Below are 26,261 nucleotides of genomic sequence, written 5' to 3' on the forward strand. Positions count from 1 at the left end.
AAATGAGCAACATGAACAGGAAACACATCTTTAGTCCAGCCTATATAACAACATAAAGAACAAAACAAATAGGCCTAACAATAATGGCCGACTCAACTAGGCTACATGCAGTCACTGTCTGAGTTACAGTGATGGCAAATGTAGGGTCTGCACACTCCAACTCATTTCACCATGCATGATTTTGCCAACATAGGGGTTGGTTGTTACATGTGACAACCAACCCCAAAGAGAATGTGACGACCAACCCCAACTGGAATTTTTTGCTAGCATCAAGGCTAACAACCATCTAACAACTAGTTAGCTAGCTAATAAAAATCTAAACTATAGCTTTCCCGTCACACTTTGTAAGGGTAACACTTGTTTTGTTATAAACCCATCGTTTAAAAGCCTAGAAGAAAAATACTGAGGAGCTGAATATTTACAATTTGACATGAAAAACACAAAAAGTCCTCTCACCTCAAGTTCAGCTGTCTTACTCCAGAGAAGACTATGTAGGTGAGCTCTGATCCTAATTCTGGAAATGTCAATACCCCAATTTGAGAGACAGCGCCCTCTGATGGCGAGATATAACGAGTGTGCCAACCAACCCGTGTGACAACCAACCCCGTTCTCCCCTATACTAGTTTGGGCTTCTATTTGTCCAACACTAAAGTTATTTCTGTGCTGCTTATGAAAGTATCAGATCTCATCTCAGTCCCTACCTTTACAGCTGAGATCATGTGCATCATTGTTAAAGTTTAAGGGTGCTTCTGTTTAAAGTGCATCATTAGGAATAAACGGTGCATCATGTGGTAAAATCAAACTATGAATTTAGGAATTTACACAATCATATTCTGCAAGATGTTTCTGTCCTTATTGCTGCAGCGATGTCATAACTTGTATAACTCCATCAGTGCTTCTCAAGTATGAAAGAGCCTTCAAGTGACGTCACATGCCCCCTTTAATGATCCAGAGCATGAAGCCTGAGTTAACAGAGCGAGTTCATAACATCCTCCATGATATCGTTTATCTTAAACTTCAGCTTCATGTTTTGTCTGGCCAACTCTCAAAGAAATAACTTCTCCTTTCCCCTTTCAACCCGTGTTTGCTGTTTCCACTCAGTGTTTTGTTGGTGGGGGAAAGAGAGGCGTCCCGAGCTCTGTTCAGGGACCAGTCCCCAGTAAAAGCCCTTATGAACACTACCACACCGCTCTGGACCACATGTCAAAACCACAGTCTAAAGCAGTCAGCAGAGAGGGATCCTCGGCAGGACCAGGCAGTCCCAGTCGGTGAGTTCAGATGTCTCTGTAGTTTAAGTGAATTTAGGGTGTTATGATAATAAATAATGGCGTTAATGGCGCCCCCTCTGTGTGTTAGTGGTGTACCTCCTGCTGCTGGCCCAGTGCTGCCCAACGGCCCGTCCAGACCATTAAACCCTGACGCAATCAAGAGGGAACTACAGAGGCTGCAGCACGTTTCCAAACAAGCCCACATAAGCAGGTCAGTCACGCAGCTTCTCTACCTTCCCTTCTTCATGCAGTCACATCATTCATCACCATCTCCTCTTCTACAGGCAGAGGATACAGATGGCTCCTGAACGGGCCTATCAGGTGGAGGAGTTCTTACAGCGGAAGAGAGAAGCAATGCTCAACAAAGTCCGTGCTGAAGGACAGCTGGTGCGTAGTCTGACTCACTGAGTTTTTAAAACACACAGGGGGATTTAACAAGTATTGAATCTGGTTGCTGAACTACATCCAACACAATGATAACAACTCTTCTGAGCACAGAGAGAATGCATGACAGACAAATGATCTGAACCGCAAAGTTCTATATAGTTGTCTAAAAAACAGATCAGTGTAAATTAAGGAAAGAATAATGCAATGTTCTCATCTTACGCCTGTTGTAAACTACCTGTGTAACACAAATAGCTCCAAGTCAAAGTCATGGAGGGTCATGTCAGAGAGATGCAAGCCTGAAATTTGATCTCCGTCTGTTTTTGTGTCTGCTGGATGAGTGAGTAAGCATAGTTTACCTTTGCCTCTGCTAAAATATCTCTATTAAAATAGGAGCTATGACTGTAATAAGGTACCTCTGCTGCTCTAACTTTAATCATAATGTTGCTTTTAGGGATGCACCGATCGGATCCTGGTATCGGATATCAGCTAGATTGGACTCAAAAAGCTAGATCAGATATCGGTGACAAAGTGCCGATATACAGTGCCGATCCATATGGCAGATCTATTCATCTCAGTTCTATGCTTTTCTGTGTTTACAACAGCCATGTGCGTCTCAGTGCCAGCCGGTCTGTGCATTTTTGCCCGGTGGAGCATGATGGAGGATAACTACAGAGGCTCTGCAGTTTAGATGCATATCACGCTTCTTTTCCTAACAACTCCACCGGAAACTTGCAACATGTGCAGCTCTAATGTTTCAACGGATGGCTGTCGAGCTGAAATATATAATGAAAGCCCAAAGGAAGAAGTTTACGTCAGCTGTAGCCGACTGCAAAGAAGCAAGAAACCTTCATTTAATGGATTCAAAGTGTGAAAAAAACAGACAGGTTATTGGACTGAATTGCTCCGGATCCTTGAAATTCAGGGATTCCAGCCTCTGGTTTAGCACTTGGAACCCAGGTACAGTTCACCATTAGGGATGCACCGATCCTACTTTTTAGGTCCTGATACTGATATCGATACCTGGGCTTTGGTATCTGCCGATACCAATACTAGCCAATCCAATCCTGGTATTGATTTAACAATCTCTATTCCTTCATGTGAGGATAGAATCATGTTTTGGCAACTTCAGACTTTTCTGACTTGATGGTGAACTGTACCTGGGTTCCAAGTGCTAAACCAGAGGCTGGAATCCCTTCATTTCAAGGATCTGGAACAATTAAATCCAATAACCTGTCAGTTTTTTCACACTTTGAATCCATTAATAGAAGGTTTCTTGCTTCTTTGCAGTCGGCTACAGCTGACGTAAACTTCTTCCTTTGGGCTCCCATTATATTTTTAAGCGCAACTGCCATCCGTCGAAACATTACCGCTGCACATGTTGCAAGTTTTCGGCGGAGTTGTTAGCAATAGAAGCGTGACATGCACCTAAACTGCAGAGCCTCTGTAGTTATCCTCCATCATGCTCCACCGGGCAAAAATGCACAGACCGGCGGGCGGTGATGACGTAGGAGACGCACATGGTTGTTGTAAACACAGAAAAGCATAGAACTGAGATGAATAGATCTGCCATATGGATCGGCACTATACATTGTCCCCTTGTCACAGATATCCGATACCAGGATCGGATCGGTGCATCCCTATTCACCATCAAGTCAGAAAAGCCTGAAGTTGCCAAAACATGATTCTATCCAAACATTAAGGAATAGATTGTTAAATCAAAACCCGGATCGGTATCGGCAGATATCAAAGCCCAGGTATCGATATCGGTATTGGGAACTAAAAAGTAGGATCTGTGCATCCCTAGTTGCTTTAACTCTGCATTCAGTAATTTACATCCATTATATAACTGAAGAACCTCAAAGAAGTTGCATCCCTGACTTGAAGCAGTGTCTGTTAAGGCTAATGTGAGTGTTGCTCTTCATCCAGCAGACACAGAGCTGCATCCCTCTGAGGTTTCTGTTTCTGTTTCTGGCCACCCACTGAATCTCAGTCCGATAATTACTGGCCTGGCTTGTTCCATAACAACTACGAGCTTTCTCTGCCAGCTCTCTGTCAGCTGTGGAGCTGCAGGAATCAAATGATGTGAGAGTTTATCTGCGTGTCATAAAAACACCAGGGATAATTATGAGGCAGAGCTTTGGAGGTTAAGTGAGAGCTCCCTGTGGGGTTATTTATTTCACTGCTGATATTTTTTTAATCAACATGTGGTTATGCAATCAGTGTTAATGCTCAACTATTAATCTATGCACCTTAACCTCCCGCCCCTGCCCCTGATGTTGTGGCGGTAACACTCAAGGCCTCTTTTCCTTCTGAAATGTGGTTAAATTGAACGATAAACAGGGCACTCGACAAAACCTGGCAGCGATCTATGGGAGTCGTGCTGCTTCGATTCGCTGCAGGAGGCCCAAAGCCAACAAAGAGGAGGAGGTAGGAGTCCAGGCCTGGAGGCTCAGCCTCACACTCACAGCACGTCTGGCTTGGCCGATCCTCCTTCATGTCTGCACACAACCCCCTGTGACACTCCCATAACTCAGCCCAGCATCTCATGCCCACTCCCTGCACAACGTGTGGTGTTCCGCTGTCCCGTCCGAGCTGCTCCGTTGTTTATTTTCCCTCCATGTAATGGCTGTTTTTATATACCCCTTATGTTTATTGTGCATAAAGTTCCATTTCAAATAACGTCGACACATCCGTTTTAAGTTGTGTAATGCAGATTTGATTTGCTTTGAATGGAATACATTGATTCTTATGAACTGTTTTTGTTCTGTTTTGAAAAGCTGGAGTTATGTGTTTCCATCAAACGACGTTGTGTGTGAAACTTTCTTTGAAAAGTTCTGCCTGTGTATGATTTTCCCTGTGAGCACAGGTACCACAGTTTTCTGTGTGTGTGTGTGCGATCCAGTTTCTAACATTTCGGTGTACCCTCTCAGGAGTACTTGTCGAGGCTGAGGCAGATCCGTTTGCAGAACTTCAATGAGCGACAGCAGATCAAAGCCCGGCTCAGAGGAGAGAAGGTTCAATCCTCTTCTTTCTTATTTTCAACAAAGCTTTCAAAGAGTGTTTCCTCGTTTCTCTGACGTGATCTTTCTACTCTCTGTCTGTGTGTTTCAGTACGATAGTGACGGTTCTGACAGCCAGGAGTCCAGCGAGGAGGCAGAGCTCAGGAGGAAGAAGATAGAGGCCTTAAAAGTGAGTGTCTGGGAAATTAAACATAACATCTTACATGATGATAACAAGAACGACAAAGGCTTAGATCAGCTAAAGCTCTGACACAATGATGAACCTGAACAGGAAAAAGAGATTCCAGTCAGAGTTAGATCCACTGCTTCAGCCTCTCTTGGTTCATCTAATCAATAAATCAATCAATCTTTATTTATCAAGCACCAAATCCCAACAAATGTTATCCTCAGACTCTTTCCAAACAGAGCAGGTCTAGACCGTGCTCTATGTTCTATTATTAACAAAGACCCAACATCAAGACAGGATAAGATCCAGTCCCATCTTACAGACAGGACTCAGCCTGATCTCATCTTAATCCACCATGAGCAGAGCACTTTGCAGCATTTAGCAAGTTACAGTGGCAAGGACAAACTTCCTTTAACAGGCAGAAACCTCCAGCAGGACCAGACTCATGTTAGACACACATCTGCTGAGACCGTGTTGGATAGAGGGATAGAGGGAGATGAAGAGAGAGAGAGAGAGATGATAGTGGTGAGACGGATAGTAGTAGTTGTAGCAGCTGGAGTCTGGCACGTCCACAGCAGCAGAGATCCAGAGGAACCTACGAGACAAGGGAGCTCAGGGACTCCAGAAAGGTCTATGGTTAGTAACTTTAATGGGACAGGAAGAGTTAAAGTAAGAGACAGGCAGAGAGAGGAGAGAGCGGGAAAGACAGGATCCCAGTGTGTCAGTCTGAGCCTCTAGCAGCATAACTAAGAGCTGGTCCAAGCCTGATCCAGCTCTAACTATAAGCTTTATCAAAAAGGAAAGTTTGAAGCCCACTCTTAAAAGTAGAGAGGGTGTCTGCCTCCCGGACCCTGACTGGTAGATGATTCCAAAGGAGAGGGGCCTGATAAAGGAAAGCTCTACCTCTCTACTTTTAGGAACTTAAGGTACGATGAGCAGGCCTAATGTGGTCAGAGATGAAGTTTGATGCTGAACCAGCTCTTCAGCCAAGAATCAATCCGACAATTACCTGGCAGCCAGTGCAGAGAAATAAACAGAGCTATATTACCGTCTCATCTCAAAGAGATCACGGCCAGGCTGCTGCATTGTGCTCCATCTTACAACAGGTCTGTCTGCATTAACCTTGATATAATCCCTGCAGGCTGAACATCAGTTCAAAGCTCGTTCACTAAAAGCTCTGCAGTCCAGCGGTGCAATATTATAGAACAGATTCCAACAAAGATAGAGCTTTTTGAAAATCATTAACAGGCTTTACATTGATCTTTTATCGAACTCTTTATTTTGATTTTTCACAGCTTGACCAACAGTTTCTATATTACTTACCATCTTTATAATGTTTTATTTTTTAGTTTAGTTTATTTCTTATTCATTGTGTCATGCATGGAAAAGGTGCCCAGCCCATATGGACTTACAAGACACTACAAAAACAAAACAAAATAGGAGCAACAACATAAGAAGAAAAAGAAAAAAGAAGAAAGAAGAGCAGTTACAATACTGTACATGTCCAGCAATGACCTAAAGTAAATCAAAAGCACAGTGGTACACTTCAGATGTTTGACAGTGACAACTAAATCAGACATAGTGTGCTCCTATGCTGCTTCATCATGTTTCCTTCTGACTCTAGGGACTGAAAGCAGACCAGTACCTGATGACCTCAGAGGTCCAAATGGGTCATACAGTAGCAGCATATCAGCAATGTATTTTGGGCCTAAACCATTCAGTGCTTTATAAACCATCAGCAGGATTTTAAAGTCTATTCTCTGACAGACAGGAAGCCAGGGCCAACCGTATAACCACACTCTATGCCGAGCTCAGCTACGTCATGCAGACGCAGATTTGGACATGGTTGCATGTCCAAATAAATACGAACGCAGTTCCTCTGCATAAAAAAGGCTCCAGTTGTAGATTTGTAGACCTGCTTTAGTCTCTGTCTCCACTGAGCAGTTGTTAGTGGCTTTGTGTCCTTCCAGTCAATAGTAATTATTGTTTTGGCAATCAACATAAGTATACGCATTATGTACCTCTCATCTCTGTCATATAAACTCCCAACAAAGATATCAGGGGATCCAAAGGCACGGTGACATGTAAAATATTATCAATTTGTTCTTTGACATTCATCCAGAATTCCTGAACTTTAGGGCAGTCCCAAAAGATCTACGTCTACATTTTTCATGCCACCAGACTCTTATCTGCAAACTGTATTTTAACCTCTCAGAACACAAGGGTTGATCAGCTGCTGCCTTTACTTTGAGGTGACGTGCAAAAACACAAAGTCCTCTTATAACACAGACAGACAGATCCAGGCAGCAGTAAACCTGCACTCCACTGCTCTGCAGGTAAAATAGATGTATTTGTCAATGCAGTCAGGTGACATGACAGGGAGTAATGATGACTGTTACTGTTTGATAAGAAAAGGATATTTCCATGCTCCTGTTTAAAGGAATCTACTGGAAAAGTTCCAGAGATGTTTAAACCTTTTAGAGCTTGAGTGACACTGCATGGTAGCATACATAGTAAGCATAGTTGTACTTAAAGCTCCGGTGAGGAGTTTTTGAGTGGTCATGAAATGGACTGAAATGAATAGTAATGCCTCTTTACAACCTAAAAAAGCAAACAAGAATGTTAGAATAGGTTTTGATACTTTCTGTTTTGTTACTTTTTAAGCCTGAAATCGCTGCGAGGGGGTAGGTGTCAAATGAGGTGATTGACAGCACGTCAAAGAAAAACCCTCTGCTTTGTCTGCAGTAAATATTCATCATGAGTGAAATAGCAGGAGGATATTTTATTTGTCAGAAAACGTCATTTACACACGTACAGGACAAAATAAGCAAGATCACTTTGTCCACAGGGGGGCGCCAACGTCGACAAAAACAGAAAGTTCCTCACAGGAGCTTTAAGACAACCAAGGTCATCTCTGCTGTCTAAATTGGATGAAAGTCTTGTGTAATCACTCAGAAACACGTTGAGCTGCAGCATTTTTCTTCCTCATGTGTATGTTTTTGTGTCCCTGCCAGGCCCAAGCTAACGCCCGTGCTGCCGTGCTCAAAGAGCAGCTGGAGAAGAAGAGAAGAGAAGCGTATGAGAGGGAAAAGAAAGTGTGGGAGGAACACGTAAGCTCCGCCGGCCTTTGCTCCTTGCTGGTCGTACTAGTTTATTGGTTTAAGTATAATCTAATCTCGGGTATTGTGCATTGTTCAGCTCGCAGCTCGGGGGTTGAAGGTTGGCATGGCAGCAGGGAGCGTAGCGATGGCAGCAGAAACAGGATCATCTACCTCTGAGAAAGCTCTCCCACAGCCCGCTCCCTCTCAGCCAGATCCTCCTCCCAAAGCTCCGGTCCTGCCTGAAACTAAACCCTCCACCCCGGCTATATCTATGACTGCTGCCCTGAAGAATGTCGGAGCAGTCAGTACACACTTACAAAGTTTATCACACTGCAGTTTTCAGATTTTAAAGTATTCAGTCTTATGCTGTGTGTGTGTTGCATGTTTTGTTTGGTAGATGTCTCCTCTAAAGGAAAACCTGCCTGAGAAAGAGCCTGCGTCTGCCATGCAGGTCAGTTTGTGTCATCATTAAAGTAAAAGCTCCTCTGATCACTTTGTAGATAGATCATATTTATGTTTCCTGTCACAGAGTGAGAAAAAGCAGATCCTGCGCAGATTAAACCAGAACCTAAAAACCCAGAGCCCAGTGGAGGAGGTGGAGGAGAAGGAGACACCTCCACAGCCTGCAGATCCAAGTCCTGCTCCTCAGCAGAACCAGCCGGACACAGAGAAACGCCCATCCTCAAAGGAAGACCGGAAGAAGTGGGATGCAGCAGAACTGCCTGTCATTGCTGTTGCTCAGCAGACTATGGAAACCTGCATCACAACCAGCAGTAAGTCCAAAACACAAACTGGATCTGATCAACAGAAGTTTGCAAGAAAATAATTCTTCAAATCATTCCTCTTAAAGGTTTTTGAGGATACTTCTCATCTTTTTCCAACATTTTCTCTGCAGCCTTCTCAGTGTCTCCAGATGATAGACCCTCTTCTGCTGGAGACAGGAAGAAGTGGGAGGCAGGAGTTCCACTCGTCCTCTCTGTAGCCCGACAAACTCTAGAGGAGACGTGCATCCCGACCATCGGTGAGTGAAAACACATTCACAGATCTACTGAGACATAAAACATGTAAACCATCTTTCTGTCTCACTCTTTCACTCTGTCTGTGTCTGTGTTTGTGTCGTCTCAGAGCAAACAGCCGGCGAGGTCATACAGATGGGCGTGCTGCATGAAGACGCTGCTCGGAAGATGTGGGGGGCGAGTCCGGACTCTCAGGTGCTGCGAGTGCTTCAGGAGGCCGAGCTGCAGCCGCTCACTCAGCCGCTGAACGTCACTGTTTCTGAAGCAGAGTTTTCAAACACAGGTGAGTCTCCATCCGTCCTTTACGTAGTCTCCATGAACGTCTCATGTTCCGATGCACCTCTTGGTTCTTTGACTTTAAGTTTGCAATGGTGAGAGTTGAGGATTTTGTCACTCTTTAGTCAAACAAATTTGATTAGATGTTTAGTTTTGCAAACATTACTTCATCAGCTGATCACACTGTTCACATAGAGGACATACAGACTTGAACTTCTTTCTAACAACCACTGGAAGGAGAGAGAAATGTTTTAGTGCCAAATACATTCAAGATTACTACGAATGTAGCAGACGAAACTGCATTGCTAGCTGGAGTCCTGGCTTACACGTGTCTCCGTGTTGCAACCAGAGCAATCATCCACTCGTGAGCCGTTCAATGTTGTAAAAACTAAAACAAATTTATTAACATGTTCCATAAGTGTCACAAATCCAAGTATTTGGCAGATGATTCAGGATTCCACAAAAATAAAGAAAATTCTAGACAGACATGGTAAAAAAACGTGCAACTCCAAACCCGTCTAGCTTCCACTGTCTGTGCCACACACAAACCTATATTAAAGAGACAGTCGTCTTATCAAAAAATCAACTATAATAATATGTTAAACTACCAAACATATTATGTTTTTCTACATTCTTTACCACAACAATCTCTTAAATATACTAACGCTCAATAAATCTATCAACAGTCACTAATAACATTACTTTGCCCCATACAACTAACTACATGATCTCTGAGTGCATTAAAGCTAGGGTTGGTAGTCACAGAAAACTAGCATGAATTTGAATGTAGCATTTCCTCAGGACTCCGTCTAACCCCTCCCCCCCTCCATTCGGAGCTCCTCCAAAACAGCGCCCCCACTCACATGCACAAGCGCCGCTGATTCATGACCATATGATGGTGACTGATTCCAAACCGGTCCTCAGCACATCGTTTGTGTTTTGCACTATGTCAACTCATGTCTCTCAACAAAACTTTATCATAGTGAAAGTTAAAAACACAAACAAACAGGAAATGTACGCTTTGCAGGAGGCGGGGAGAACAGCAGGACGGGATTTGATTGGTTTCATAATTTGGCTCCTGATGGCAGGGATTGGTCGGTGTTTTCCCAGGTTTACTCCGGCTGTAGATAGCGGCTTCTTTCACTCCTTTTTTAACCCTTATGTTATGTTCGTTTATTAGGGACAGCAATAATGTTCCTGGGTCAGTTTGACCCGGGGAATATTTAATGATCCAAAAGTATCAAAACCCCAAAAATCCCAATAAAATGTTTTAATCTCATTATTAACTCCATTACTGACCATTTAAATCAATATTTAGTGCAATGGTGTTCTTTAATTCTCACAGATCATAAATCATTAATCATCATTAATGTACATTGGAAAGCCCTAAATATAAACACAATACTTCTACATGACATAGATTTTTGTTTATTTTAGCTTATATTTTGAATTCATTTTTATTTTTATGAAGTGATGTTGATAAATGAACAGGAGACACCTCTTCTGTCACATGCTGTTATGCAGTTTTTAGCTGGTTTGAAAGGCATATATTGCCTAAAATTGAAGGAACCTCTGAATGCCACTAGCCTTTCATCCACTGTGACATTAGGGCTTGGGTTATAGAGTAGTGGAAGTTGCTCTACCCACTTGTCCTTCACTGTTCTAAGGGCTGCCAGCTTGTTTCTATTCGATCCCAGCTCATTACAGTCAAATGCCAAAGTGTCCTTGAGCAAGCCATTTTCATTTTATATGTTATTTACACTAATTATGCCAAGAAGAAGAAGTATCCTAGTAAAAAAATACTTTTAACATTTTTTTTTCAGATTTTTGAACTTTAAAATGGGTCAATTTGACCCGCAACATAACAGAAGGGTTAAAAACACATGATGTATTGATTGCCATCGGGACATAAAGATTATTTTAACTAGTATAACAAAAAGTGTATCTAAATCTGACTACCAACCCCAGCTTTAAGACGTGGAACAGGATCCTGGTTTTGATCTTTAAAATAATTAATTCTGGAAAATATGAAACCAGGGTTTCTTCTTCTGTTCATGTGTGCACAGTTGTCTCAACAGTTGAGCCTCTCTCGTCTAACAAAGCATGATTGCAGAGGTGGAGTCCAGGTTTAACAAATTCAGGATAAGTGCTTATCCAGATATTTAGAGCCAGTATTTGATGTTTACATGCACAAAATGTACCTAGAACAGTTTTAAATAAAGCTCATATCAAGAACAGCGATGCATGGTTAATCAATTTATAGATAAACTTTGTTAAAACAGAAAACTGTGCATTGAAAAACCTACTTTTCCAGTAAATGACTGGATAGATGTGACAATAGAGATTTACAGAATGGAAAAGGTAACTTTCTCTTTAAATTTAAGGTTAGAAGTGTTCAGATCACACTGGGAAAACTGGGTGAAATATGTCAAACCTCTGACACCTGACTTTGTCGATAAGGTTGCATTGTAGGAACATTCATGTGTTTTATTTTAATTTTATTCTCAATCTATTTCACTTTTATTCCTGTAACTCACTTTAGTCATAATACTTTATTGGTATTATTTGAAAGTGTATTAGGCCTAGTGCTGATACTGCTTGATTTACTTTATTCTTGGTACTTTCTCTCTGGATTTTTATAAATCTTGTTTTGCCTCAAAAAGAGAAAATCAAGTCCATAGATGTAGATATAAGTGTGTATTCGAAGAGCTCAAAAGAATGTTGTATGCTTGTTATGTTTATGTCTTGAATATTGTGTAATTGTAATGACAATGTTGTATGGCACAATACAAAGAAAATTAGAAAAAGACAAAAGCAGTTAAGAGAAAAAAAGAAAAACCTACTTTTCCATAAAACCAGTAACACTGCCATGTTATAAAACAAGCTTTTCTAAGAATAAGAATCAGCCAGAGTTTCTGATGGTGCCCCATCTGTGAAGCTCCAGCACCTAAACCAAGCCCAGTATAAAACAGCTTTCTCCTTCTCCAAGGTGGAAATATTTGGAGCATTCAGACTCTAATCTTAGGAGACAAAATGTGTTAGTCTGGCCTTGTTATACCTCTTTAAACTCTCAAACAGCTGAGCTGCAAACTGCACAGTGTTGTGTTCATGTTCACGGTTTGAATGAAGCTAAGTGACCTCTAAACGTGCTGATTCAGGATGTGTGGATGCTTATATTTGTTATTTACAGACTGATGATGTCGTTGATTTCTCAGATAAGCCCATCCAGAAAGCAGCAGCTGAGATTGTGGAGAAGCCTAAAGAAGCGTTGCCCTCTAATCCAGCCACGTCTGCTGTGGCTGTGGGCCCGGACGCTCAGAAGCAGAGTTCAGTCACCGCAGAGGCCTCGCATCAGGGAGTGATTGTGGCCCAGAGAGTGACACTGCCACCTGTCCTCACTGAGACTCAGGGTCGGTCTGACGCTCATTACTGGTTAGATAAATCAGCCTCTCATTTGTGAGTACATTTATTTTTAGTATGCAAACCTTTCTGTTCTGGTTTCTTCCAGATCCAGCAGATTTGGAGTCTCTGGTTTTGGAAGAGATGCCTAAACAGGCCGTGCCTCCACCAGCTGGTGTGCAGCAGGCCTGGGAGAAGGAAGCCCGGCAGCCAGTGTAATGTTTATCTTTATTCTCTCCACTGTCTGTCTATAATATGTGTAAGCCTTTAAGCTAAAAGTTGTGCAACCCTTCAGTGCATTTAAAGACATCAAGGATGCTTTTAAAGATTAACTGTATTTCTTCTTGTAGGCCAGCAGAGGGCGTCACAGGACCAGCAGGCACTAAGGAGGCTGAGAGGAGTGCAGATAGACCAACAGAATCCTCCGGTGAGCTCCACGTGTAGTGAGTCCAAAGCATTTATTTCTCCAGTTTATCTTAATTAAATCTCCCCCTCCTCCTCCTCCTCCTCCTCTCTCTTTCAGGTCCAGCGCAGAGCGAGGAGCCCCTGTTTACAAAGTTGTGTTCCCCGGCCCACCGCCGCACCGCCGCCCTGGCGATGCTCTCAGCTCAGTCCTCCCTGGATGAATCATCCTCCTCTCTGGCCTCTCGCTCACGCTCCGTCTCACCCCTGCGCTCCAAACACCACGACGCCCTCCTCATCGGCCTCTCCACGGGCATGTTCGACGCCAACAACCCCAAGGTGACGACTCGAGCTGCACTTTATTTTTGGATATAACATAGTTCTGCGAGGAAGGATTAATTATAGTTATAAAAAGCAGCTCATGACTCCAGCACATGATCTGTGACCTTATTTAATTGATCAGGAAGTCGGGAAGAGCAGCTGCAGCAGCAGAGGTTGAGGGATTTCAGACTTGCTCTTACTCTTGGAGTGGTGTCGGGGCTTGCAAGGTATTTTTAGTAAGACTTTAGTCTTTTTTATTAATGAGGGAGTCTGGAATAGAGCCAGAGCCATAAATCACCTGCTCTGTACCTGCAGTGGGTCTGATAGGACAGAGAGAGCATCCATCAACCTATATCTTTCATAACCTTCATCAGGGACACAGAGATCTGCAGAGAGCCGGCTCTACTTCCTTACAAACAAAGAGCTACACAGAATATGAATGGGCGAGGACGTGTCAGTGTGTTTTTACGTCTCTTCACCAGCAGTACGAGCGCCGTGAGCGAAGGCCTTATGATTTATTTCCATGAAGCCAGTGTTGCCTGGAGGGATGTCTCAAATCTGGCGCAAAATTCTCCTCGCAGTCAAGGATGCACAGATTAGATTTTAGCAGTTGAAGGTCACGGTGATGTCTCTCCCGTTCATGTTATACATTTCCCTTCAGGCGTCACAAAGATACAATCCTCACTTTTCATCTGTTTGTAGTTTTTATCCACTATCCTACTCCACCTGTGTTTCTGGCTTTTAGGAGGAGTCTCATGTTTTGCAGAAAAACAAAGAGAAAGACGTTTTCTGGTATTACGTCTTTTAGTTAAAGGTGACATATTGTCTTTAAAGTTTATGCTCAAAAAACACTTTGAAATCAGATTTTGGTCTGCCTGAAAAGCCCTCTTTTTCAGCCCTACTCAGAACAGGCTGTTTTCTGTGTCTGTGCCTTTTAATGAGAATGAGCTCTCTGACCACGCCCCCTCAGGAAGTGGATGTGGCCTCAAACGTTGATCTAATGTTTACATGTTGGCTGCATAGACATGGCTGCTCAAAGACCCCTCTGAATCTGATCCAGAATCTTAGAGCCAATATCTTTTGCCAGTATATTTTCCCTGTCACATAATATCCGTCGTCTTCTCTCCTCTCATTATTGATGCTTTGTGATTATCTATCCAGACTTCCTCTCCACACTTCATCAAATGTTTTTGTCTTTCTGTTTGCATTGTTACATCAGATGCTGAGGACCTGCTCTCTGCCAGACCTCAGCCGTCTCTTCAGCCCCCGGCAGGACTCTGCAGCGACCAGTGATGCTAACGCGGCCCCTGATAACAACCTGGAGATCGAGGACCTGGAGGAGGCTGCCAAAGATGACGAACAGTCAGAGACGGAAGAGTAAGAATGTCACGAATCTCAGAAGTGAAAAGATGTTCTGCACAGTTTCTGCTATTTGAGGGCATGTGCTTAAAAAAAACCATCCAGTTCATTGCATTCTGTGTAATAATAGTCTTCCCTGTGCTCTAGTGCATATGAGGATGAAGACCTGCGGGACATCCGGGCCTCCATGGAGAGGCTGCTGCAGGAAGAAGGAGACCTGATGAGGAGCTCTGCGGAGGTCGGTGCAGGAGACTTTAATGGAAACCCTCCAGAGAGCGAAGACCTCTTCAACAGGATCGCAGCTGAGATCAACCAGGACAACAACCAGATGGCTGTGGACGATGATGACGACGATGATGAGGAGGAGGAGGAGGAGGATGAGGGGGATGAAGGCGAGGAGGACGAGGAGGATGAGGATGAGGAATGCTCCAATGGGAGTCCTGGAGATGAAGAAGGAGGGAATCTGCTTTCTAACGGCGTGGGGGAGAACCACAGTAACCACAGCCAGCTCAATGAGGAGTGGCACTCAGGTACCAGACACCAAAACTTAACTCTCTAAATCTAATATCACTTCCTTTAACGTCGGACAATCCTCTTTTTAAAGATGTTTACTGTTATAACCGGGTTTTTAGTCGTGTCACTAGAAAGAGTCGAGAAACTCACAAACGACTCCAGCTCGTAATAAAACAAAGTGCCGTGGATGAATATTTTATGAGCGGTGATTTATACCTTTAATAAGAGAACATGTAATAAAATCAGCTCCATCAAAGTGATTGAGACCTTATTAGGGAATTTATTGGACTCCACTTTCACATATTTTTGGGGTCTAAATGACTTCACGGGAACATAATGTTAAATGACTTCAGCCGCAGAGGAGCTGCCTCGTCTGCAGTTCAATCTCACGACACGTGCGTCGAATCACAGAACGCCCGCTTACAAAGGGTTTTATTTTCCCTCTGACTCACTCTGAGTTTTTATTTAACTGTACTTTAATGAAACAGTAAGAGTAAGTCATGAACATAAAGGGTAGTGATTATAGAACACAGGAGTCTGAGTCTTCTGTGACTTCTTTCTGTTTCGACTGCTTAACTTGAATGAAACTACACAAATAAAGGAGCCAATCAAGTCCATGACAGACTTTAGTAGACATGGTTGACTCCTGGGGTCTGAGTTAAAGGTGACATATCATGCAAAATCGACTTTTTAATGGTTCTTTACCTGGAATATGTGTCCCTGGCATGTCTACAAACCCCCCGAGAATGAAAAAAATCCATTCTGCCCCTGTTCTGATTTCTCCACCTTTCTGTAAATGTGTGCTGAAACGAGCCGTTTCAGACTTCCGTGTTTTTCATACGTCACAACGCCATCCGGTCTGTCACGGAGTCAGAGCTCGGAGCTTGTTCAGCCAATAGACTGTATAAAATACAACTCAACCCCTCCTCCGTTTTTCATTCCCTGCACACGTGTGCTAACAAGGAGCTTAGGAGGGAGGCATGCTAGCTGTAGGCTGTCTTAATAAACACAAAGGTCGGTTTTACTCCCCACGTCTGCAGATTTGAAGATCTAGTGGATGATTTTTATTTTTCATGGAAAAGTACTAGCGCTAGTTAGCATAGCCACATAGCTACATGTTCGTAGCTGTGTACCAAGACACACGTCGACATACTGACAAATAAAACAACAAGAAACACAAAATCTGTGACCAATCCTTCAGAAAGGTCCTGCTGCAGGCGCCTCTCCATCAGGATCAGATTCTGGATCAAATTCAGAGGGTTGAAGTAACACGATCTCTGAGCAGCCGTGTATATTCAGCCAACATGTAAACATTAGATCAACGTGCTGGAGAGCCGAGGGCACATCCACTTCCGGAGGGGGCGTGGTTAGAGAGAAAACAGACTGTTCTGAGGAGGATTGAAGAAGAGGGCTTTTCAGGCAGACCAAAATCTGATTTCAAAGTGTTTTTTTGAGCATAAACTTTAAAGACATGTTTTGGGGACCTCTTAGACCAATATATATTGATGAAAAAAGCGTGATATGTCACCTTTAAAATAATTTGCATCGATAGAGTCAAGTTTCTGTTTTTGTAAAGAAGGATCATACCTTAAAGCTAGGGTTGGTGGTCACGGAAAACTAGCATGAATTTGAATGTAGCATTTCCTCAGGACTCCGTCTAACCTTCCAACCCCCTCCCCTCGGAGCTCCTCCAAAATGACGTCCTGCTCACATGCACAAGCGCCGCTGATTTGCGACTATATGATGGTCAAGTCAAATTTATTTATAAAGCACATTTAAAAACACAGAAGAAGCTGACCAAAGTGCTGCACAATACATAATAAAACATAATGTGAGACCGAACAATCAATCATTGAAAAAGAGACAAACAAACGACAAGGAAAGCACAGCATTGGAAATGAGAACCTGTTCAGGGCTAGAGGACTCAAATGCCTCAAAACACACTTTTATGTTTTAGCAAGTCTTAAAAGAGTCGACAGAGGAGGAGATTAAGGAGGAGAGGCTGTTCCAAAGACGCAGGGCCTTTACACTAAAGGCGAGGTCGCCCTTCAGTTTATATTTTGACCGGGGAACTGCCAGGAGACCCATGTCAGAAGACCTCAGAGGCCTGGAGGTATTGTAAGGGCTCAGGAGGTCAGTTATATAGGGAGGGGCAATACCATTCAGAGCTTTAAAAACAAAAAGCAAAATCTTAAAATCAATTCTGAAGCGAATTGGAAGCCAGTGGAGGGAAGCCAAGACGGGGCTGATGTGATCATTCTTCCTGGCACCAGTCCGAAGCCTGGCTGCAGCATTTTCGACCAGCTGCAGGCGGGACAAGGCCGACTGACTGATTCCAGAATATAAGGAATTACAATAGTCAAGGCGGGACGATACAAAGGCATGGATGACTATTTCAAGGTCGATTCGAGAAAGAACTGGCTTTAACTTTGCGATGTTTCGGAGCTGATAGAAACTGTTTTTTACCACTGATTTTACCTGAGAGTCAAAAGTGAGGGCTGAATCAAAAATGATTCCAAGGATTTTAACAGATGGTTTGATAAAGTTTGACAGATTGCCTAGGTTATTGCGAATTAGTTTGGTGGCATCCTGAGAGCCAAAGAGCACGGCTTCAGTTTTACTGTTAAGTTGTAAGGAGTTTTGAACCATACAAGTTTTTATACCTGCAAGACAGTTGGTGAGAGAGGTGAGATCTGACAGATCATTTGGTTTGATGGGGAGATAAAGTTGTGTGTCATCGGCATAACAGTGGTATGAGATGTTGTGTGTCTGGATGAGTTGACCTAATGGGAGCATGTAAATGGAGAAAAGAATTGGACCTAGGATGGAACCTTGGGGAACCCCACTTGATAAATTGGCTGTTGAGGAAGTAAAGTTTAAGATATGACATGTTTAACAAACAGTAGAGCTGTTACAGTATTATATATGTGTTATAACTTTTCTCCTGATATCATGTCACCAGTACAACTGGATAATGCTAGCATGACAGTTGTGAGTACTAACAGCAGCCATGTTTGTTTGTGTTTTTAACTTTCACTATGATAATGTTTTGGTGAGGACCGGTTTTGAATCAGTCACCATCATATGGTCATGAATCAGCGGCGCTTGTGCATGTGAGCGGGGGGCGTCGTTTTGGAGGAGCTCTGAGGAGAGGGGGGGAGGGGTTAGACGGAGTCCTGAAGACATGCTACATTCAAATTCATGCTAGTTTTCCGAGACTACCAACCCCAACTTTAAAGTTGTATTCTATATACAATCTCACAGTGTCAGTGTAGCACTCTCATGAGCTCTGATAAACCCTGCTGCTCCACAGATGGCAGCGGAGAGGACCAAGGCATCGAGGCAGTGCATCACGACAGCATCTTCAGCCGTCTGGAGGAGCTCCGCTTTAACCTGGAGCAGCAGATGGGCTTCGAGAGGTTCATTGAGGCTTACAATAAGATAAAGGTGGGAAGTGTTCCCCTGTGTTTACACGGTTAAATGCTGAAACAAACGACTCATTAAAGATGTTTTGTTTTTTAAAATCGCAGGCCATACACGAGGATGAAGACGAGAATATCGACCTGGGCTCCAGTTTGGTCTTCAGCATTTTGGGAACGGAGCATCAGCATCTGTATCCCAACATCCTTCATCTCGTGATGGCAGACGGAGCTTATCAAGAAGGTTAGTGATGAGAGTTCTCTGCCAATCTTATGATTTACACAGCATCTCAGAAACACACGCAGTTTCTCTCTTTGATTTAAGTACAACCTTTCCATTCTCTCTTCGCCGCTCGGTAACAAGCAGCATGTTGGAGTTTCATTCTCACTCAGTAGTCAGACCGAGGTCACAGCAGTAACAGAGAGGAGGAGGAGGAAGAGGTGGGGGGGGGAGTATTTCTGTTGAGTTTGACAGGTTTCCCTGAGGATCAGAGCACTCTTCAGATAAACTCTCTTCTGATACATTCTTTTGTTTTCTATTTTTACTTCCTTCAGTGGGAGAAAAAGGGGATGCGAATGTCACACATCTCCCCTGAGGATCAATCTCAAGATCTGTGAGAGATGCAGTTTAACATCCAATCCATGCAGCAGAGACACCGGATCTATTTTAAGAGCAGACTTATATTCTGTAGTCATGCAGCAGAGTCATTCGGCACCAGTGACACCAGTGTTTGAGCCCCGTGAGATCACCAGTATGCTGAAGTTTGTCATCATCGAATTGTTGTTTTTTACATACTGGTATTTTCTGATTTGCTTGAGTCGTTAGTTAAGGTGTCGAAAAGAGTCATTGGAGATGGTTCGGGCATTTGTTTGGGGCGCCTCCCTTAAGGGATAGACCTAGAACTTGCTGGAGGGATCCCACCCGGCCTGAGAACACACCTGGATCCTTCAGGAGGAGCTAGAAAACATACCCGAGAAGAGGGATGTCTGGGTTGATTCGCTTTGACTGCTTCCTTCTTTACCTGACCCTGGATGAGCGGACACTCACCAAAGTGTTGGTCACATTAAAGCTCCTATGAGGAACTTTGTAGGTGTGTTGATTTTGGCCCCTCATGTGTGCAAAGCAGGAACTGCTATCTCTTTCCTGCACACAGCACCTTTCTGTCCTGGCTCCCAGTGATGCTGTCTTACAAGGGACTTCCACCAGATCCGTGTTCGGTCCGTCTCCATGCTCTCTCGTCCGTCAACACCCACCGGTTTTCAGAACACAGCACGGAGCAGGACCGCCGGACAGCTGGAGTCATGTGACCGAGGTTTTCCCACGGTAATCACTGAATCAAGGATTCTCCTCCTCCTCCTCTTCTCATCCATGTTGTCTTTCTGGTCCTCTGAAAACCTCTGACCTGTTGACTCCAGGCCTGGCTCCGCTCATCATGACGGTTTGTTGTTGTAGTTAAGTGAAATACGATCTGGTGATAACACAGAGTGTTTTATTCTGAAAATTAACCGGATGTTCTCATTTTGTTTTGGTGCCTGACTTCCTGTCCCGCTCCATCTGCTCTGTTGAGATTGATGCGACATGCTCCGGCGTCCGGCAAACATAGAAGTCTTGTGTATCTGATCCGGCAGGTCGGGGCCCTCCGGAGATGCAGCCGGAACACAACAGAGTACCAATCAGATCAGGTGCCATGACGGATTGGACACTGACCAGACACGGATCTGGTGGAATTTGGCCGTCACTCTGTAACGCCTCTGTTACTACGTCTAGCACAGCAGTGTGACAACATACACCTCTGGGATGTTCATATTGATGTAGGGATGCTGATGATGCAGGAGTAGATCAGCAACTCCTGCAAGTTAAAATGACTCTCTTTGTCGGAGGAGTCTGGGGGCTTTGAACGAGGACTGTTTCATCTCAGCCTTTGAAAGAAGTCTGTACGGATCCTCCCTGTGAATCTGAGCCTCTCTGTAGCTGCTTCTATTCTGTCATTTCTCATAAAGACACATTATCTACACAAAGTCTATGACCTCTGACCTTCTAATGAACTATTGGCCCTCACATAATCCTCTCATCACTTTCCTCTTTCCTCTCTCTCTCTCTTCAGACAATGATGAGTAATGTTCTCCTGCATCACATTGCGGCTGCTGGTTGCTTCGACAATCCGCTGGCTATCTGACGTCTTCCCGTGACGCTCATCATCGGCAGAAGGATCTATGCATGAAGAGAGGCAGCCGTGCATCTGACAGTGTTTCAGGCACACTTGCATGATGAAGAAGAAGAAGAAGAAGAAGACTCCAGGCTGCGTTTCTTACTTTCCACTGTTGTCACCTGACACTCTGTTTCTCACCAGTGTTCCTTCAGAAGTGCTTTATCATACTCATGTTCTTATTAACCAAAGTCTACTTCAGTTTCCTGTCACATGTTCATGTTTCTGTCACTGAATGTTGATTCGTAGCGTAGAGCTGGTTGTGTTTTTATTTGTCGCTGGTTTTTGTTTTTCCTTTAGCGGGCAAAGATCTGGTCCTCTCAGGTGCTCTCTTTCTAACTCTCACCTACCCGCCTGTAAAGCTTTTAAAACCAGGTCACTCTAAACAGACACACCATGATTTACTCAGAACCAGTCCAACCTCCTTTTCTTACCGCTCTTTTCACCAAACCAGAAGATGAAATACTTATTTTCAGATTTCTTACTATGTCAGTTAACCCAGATTAAACAATCTGAGAAAGCACTTTGTCACCAGGGTACTGTAGCAAGACCGGGACCAGCGTCACAGCGGTCAGTGGGAGAGAGAGATGATGATGTAAGCAATGAAGCAATGGTTCAGATGTTAACGATGATTCATATTTGTTTGTTAAATAAATATTGTAAATCTTTTTATGATTAAACACTTTTTTTAAAAATCTAACAAGCTTGTATTTTTATTTATTTTTCTCTAACTGGACAAAAACTTGAATCCCGTCTCTGCTGGGTCACAGGACTGTTAGGATTACTCCCCCCTCAGACCTTCCTCAGACCGCTCACCGCTCTGTCAGCAGGATTGATTTGTAGTTTCATCTCTGAGGAATAATATAACAGGAGCTCCTCTGACACCGTGTGTGATTTCAGGCGACAGAAGAAGAGGGCGTGCGATCTTTGAGTTTGAGCATAACCAAATTGTGACTTTGTTGTTATTGTTCTTTTCCTTCTTTTTAATGGAAGTCCAGGAATATTGTTATTTTGCATGTGTTGTTTTTGGCACATCAGATTTAGAGTTGTGTTACATCTACCGATTATTATTTGATGTTGAATTTGGCGCCCCCTGTGGACAAAGCTGTACCTCATCTCTTCAGTAAAGTCTGTCTCGTACCTGCGTTATTATAGTTTTCAGATGAATCTTAGTACATGCTGCCAGTATAGTAGGCGGTTTCGGAAACAGCCATAGACTGTAAATAAAGATGGACAGCGTTGCTCCGCCTCTTCCTGTTGTACGGTTCTGAAGCCAAAAAATCCCGCTCCTGGGCGCCGCCATTGTGCAGCCAGAGCCTGTGAAGCCACTGCAATAAGCTCCGCCCTACAGCGTAACGTCACAAGACGCTGTGTGTCGTTTGAAGTTTCCCTCCACGGCGGCTGTGAATCAAAGGAAACCAGGAAGTAAAACCCCGTTTCTTAAACTCTAATAACTAACGAAAAAGAAACTTCTCAGGAAAAAAAGGCCTTGGACACAAAACAGTCAAATAATAACTACATATCACCACAGCATACGGATGTGAGAAACATTCGTACGGCGTGTATTTATTTTTTAAAGTTTGACTGCTCCAATGTGTACTACAGTACTACAGTACACATTGGTAGGTAGTATGTTATTTTGCATGTGTTGCAACCTATCTATCTATCTATCTATCTATCTATCTATCTATCTATCTATCTATCTATCTATCTATCTATCTATCTATCTATCTATCTATCTATCTATCTATCTATCTACTTACCTACCTACCTACTTATCTATCTACCTACCTACCTCCTTCTCTATCTATCTATCTATCTATCTATCTATCTATCTACCTACCTACCTACCTACCTACCTACCTACCTACCTACCTACCTATCTATCTATCTATCTGTCTATCTATCTATCTATCTATCTATCTATCTATCTATCTATCTATCTATCTCTATCTATCTATCTATCTATCTATCTATCTATCTATCTATCTATCTATCTATCTATCTATCTATCTATCTATCTATCTATCTATCTATCTATCTATCTATCTATCTATCTATCTATCTACCTACCTACCTACCTACCTACCTACTTACCTACCTACCTACTTATCTATCTACCTACCTACCTCCTTCTCTATCTATCTATCTATCTATCTACCTACCTACCTACCTACCTACCTACCTACCTACCTACCTACCTACCTACCTACCTACCTACCTACCTACCTATCTATCTATCTATCTATCTATCTATCTATCTATCTATCTATCTATCTATCTATCTATCTATCTATCTATCTATCTATCTAAAATCTTGTATAATTGCTCCTTGTAGCAGATTTTCAGGTGAAACAAGTGAATTAAAATAATTGGACAAGAGAGAGAAAAAATAAAAGACCAGGTTTTATTTAAATTCTTTTCAGGGTTGAAATAACAAAATGAACAAATACTAGGAAAACTGAAGCCTTAACTGAGGAGGATTTTTGACCTCTGACTCAGACATGTCATCTTCATTTAAGACTCTAATCTTTTCTCACCTGTTGTTGAATTGAAAGCACCTGAGGGATGATACATAAATCTCCTTGTTTGTCTCTGCTGCCTCTCTGGTGTTGTAAAATAACTTGTATTTGTGTATTAACTTATTGTTCTGCTTCTGGAGGGCTCTGGTTTTTCCAGGAACAGCATTTAAAGTCGTTGTAACCGAGCACATCATTCAATATTCATGCTGCGTGGTGGCGTTGTTTGTTGTTTCTATTTACTAATTCTGTTTCATGTCCTGCTATGAGACTCGGTTTATGCATGCATGGTTTTATCTCAGCAGTGATTTGCATTTGTAACAGAAAGTGGAGGTAGGAGCATGTGGGCTCCTGACAAACTGCTTCTGGCTTTACTGCAAGTGTTTCAGGAGGAAATGATGTTACACAGCTCAGCTGGAGTCGTGTTGTAGCTGCGCTTGTGGTCTCATTCATTAGAGAGTCAGATTTCACACTTTAGAGTGTGTGGCTGAGAGATTTGAGTCTGATTTTGTAAAGATAAACTTATTGTTTCTGTGAGTTGAACACAAAAACAGATCCCTCACAGAAACAATGAGACACCTCTGGAGCTCTGTGAGATGTTTGAAATGAGATAACTGACATTACATGATGCTGTGAGGGGAACAAATTACAGTCTCATACAGCACAACATATTCTCTGTTTTTCAATCAATCAATCAATCAATCAATCAATCAATCAATCAATCAACCAATCAATCAATCAATCAATCAATCAATCAATCAATCAATCAATCAATCAATCAATCAGACTTTATTTATGAAGCGCTTTTCATACAATGATATTGTAACACAAAGGGCTGTACAAAAAAATATATATAATAAAAAGACCCCCCCATCCTAATCCCAAAACCCACCCACAATCCTGAAGTGAAGAACATAATATATGCAACAATAATAATAAAAACAATGAAAATAAAATAAATAAATACAAATACAAAATAAATAAATAAATAAATACAAATTAAAAAAAAAAAAAAAGTTGCTGAACGAACTGAGGAAACGCTCTCATGATATCTTAATGAGGAAACACTGGGGGTAAAAATAAGATGTTAAAACTCAACACAAGAAATTAAACTCACCAAAATAAAATACATTTCTAAGATAATAAAGCACTAAAATATTAAACCATTAAAAGAAAATAAGATACTATTCTTAAAATTAATAAATAAATAAAATAAAGTACTAAGATAATAAAACACTAAAATATTAAACCATTAAAGGGAAATAAGATACTATTCTTAAAATTAATAAATAAATAAATAAATAAATAAAACAAATTACTAAGATAATAAAGCACTAAAATATTAAACCATTAAAGGGAAATAAGATACTATACCTAAAATTAATAAATAAATAAAACAAATAACTAAGATAATAAAACACTAAAATATTAAACCATTAAAAGAAAATAAGATGCTATACTTAAAATTAATAAATAAAATACATTACTAAGATAATAAAGCACTAAAATATTAAACCATTAAAGAGAAATAAGATGCTATACTTAAAATTAATAAATAAATAAAATACATTACTAAGACAATAAAACACTAAAATATTAAACCATTAAAAGAAAATAAGATGCTATACTTAAAATTAATAAATAAAATAAATTACTAAGATAATAAAACACTAAAATATTAAACCATTAAAGGCAAATAAGATGCTATACTTAAAATAAATAAATAAATAAAATGGAATAAACGTGACTAAAATTTGAACTAGATGATAAATAAATAAATAAAACTGTTATAAGAATAAGACTCAGTTAAAGGCGAGACTAAAAAGGTCGGTCTTGAGTTTGCTCTTAAAACTGTTGATGCTCTGTGCAGCCCTCAGATCTTCAGGTAGGGTGTTCCACAGGCGTGGGCCGTGATGATAAAAAGCTGCCTCACCGTGGGTCTTGGTTCTAGCTTTTGGTACAATTAAAAGTCCGCTACCTGAAGACCTGAGGGCTCTCACTGGCTCATATGATAAAAGCAAATCTGATAAATAAGAAGGAACAAGACCATTAAGAGATTTAAAAACCAATAAAATAATCTTAAAATCTATTCTAAAAGACACTGGAAGTCAATGCAGAGACTTTAAAATTGCTGTTTTTGAAACATTATGCTTCGACTGATTTAATTCAGAGTCTGGGTTTTTCCATACGGCCTGTGTTTGGCTCTCTGAGGGAAATAAAATCCGCCTACAGAGAAATATCGGCACTGAAGCGTTATCACACAGCCTTCATTGACATTCAGCTTTGCTCCCTAATCTAATTTGAAAGCAGGTTGCCTCGGGCTGGGTTAGTAAGTTTGAAAGCCTTATCAAAGTAATACAAATGGAGATCAGGCGGCAGGAGTGTCCTGATCTTCAGTGCATATTGAGCCCTGGAGATCTTTGGTCTAGTTCCTGCTACGACGTCATTATTTTAAAAAAGAGTATCATGATCCTGACTTCACTTTTTGCTGCATTCAGCACTTTTTATCTTGAGCATCTCCTCAAAAGAGAGGGGGATGTTTCTGTCGGGCTGCATGGAAATTGGGACATATGTCTTGTCATTTCGTCTCTGGCTATCCTCATCCACATTTATAGGCAGTGACACAGCTGTCACCTCCATCACAAGAGTGTGTGTGTGTGTGTGTGTGTGTGTGTGTGTGTGTGTGTGTGTGTGTGTCTTCATGTGTGCAGTGATCTTGGTCTTGCCCCCAGGTTCAGGCATCATGCAAGATTATGGCCTACAAATCATGCCTGCTACCTTCCTGAATAACATTAAGCAATGTCTGCCGGAGCATTTTTTTTTCACCAACACACCCCTGAGTGTGTGCAGAACATGAGTGTGGGGTTAGACATACAGGGGTCAGGCGT

The 26,261-nt window shown here is 42.1% G+C and overlaps 1 protein-coding gene across 1 annotated transcript in view; it reads left to right on the forward strand.

Moving 5' to 3' along the window:
• The window catches only part of nek1 (NIMA-related kinase 1), a 31,075-nt gene extending 9,521 nt beyond the window's left edge, over positions 1 to 21,554 (forward strand). The window contains exons 16-35 of the mRNA XM_034709682.1: positions 1,102 to 1,268; positions 1,357 to 1,479; positions 1,553 to 1,655; positions 4,586 to 4,669; positions 4,767 to 4,844; positions 7,856 to 7,951; positions 8,040 to 8,243; positions 8,340 to 8,393; positions 8,472 to 8,715; positions 8,838 to 8,963; positions 9,068 to 9,241; positions 12,450 to 12,644; positions 12,743 to 12,848; positions 12,984 to 13,060; positions 13,157 to 13,374; positions 14,576 to 14,733; positions 14,863 to 15,245; positions 18,542 to 18,675; positions 18,759 to 18,891; positions 20,753 to 21,554. Of these exons, the coding sequence (XP_034565573.1) occupies positions 1,102 to 1,268; positions 1,357 to 1,479; positions 1,553 to 1,655; positions 4,586 to 4,669; positions 4,767 to 4,844; positions 7,856 to 7,951; positions 8,040 to 8,243; positions 8,340 to 8,393; positions 8,472 to 8,715; positions 8,838 to 8,963; positions 9,068 to 9,241; positions 12,450 to 12,644; positions 12,743 to 12,848; positions 12,984 to 13,060; positions 13,157 to 13,374; positions 14,576 to 14,733; positions 14,863 to 15,245; positions 18,542 to 18,675; positions 18,759 to 18,891; positions 20,753 to 20,766 (2,871 nt within the window). The 3' untranslated portion in view covers positions 20,767 to 21,554. The remainder of the gene's footprint in view (positions 1 to 1,101; positions 1,269 to 1,356; positions 1,480 to 1,552; positions 1,656 to 4,585; positions 4,670 to 4,766; positions 4,845 to 7,855; positions 7,952 to 8,039; positions 8,244 to 8,339; positions 8,394 to 8,471; positions 8,716 to 8,837; positions 8,964 to 9,067; positions 9,242 to 12,449; positions 12,645 to 12,742; positions 12,849 to 12,983; positions 13,061 to 13,156; positions 13,375 to 14,575; positions 14,734 to 14,862; positions 15,246 to 18,541; positions 18,676 to 18,758; positions 18,892 to 20,752) is intronic.
• The last annotated feature ends 4,707 nt before the right edge of the window (positions 21,555 to 26,261 follow it).

This window comes from Notolabrus celidotus, chromosome 2 (genome assembly GCF_009762535.1).
Source record: "Notolabrus celidotus isolate fNotCel1 chromosome 2, fNotCel1.pri, whole genome shotgun sequence".
NCBI lineage: Eukaryota > Metazoa > Chordata > Actinopteri > Labriformes > Labridae > Notolabrus > Notolabrus celidotus.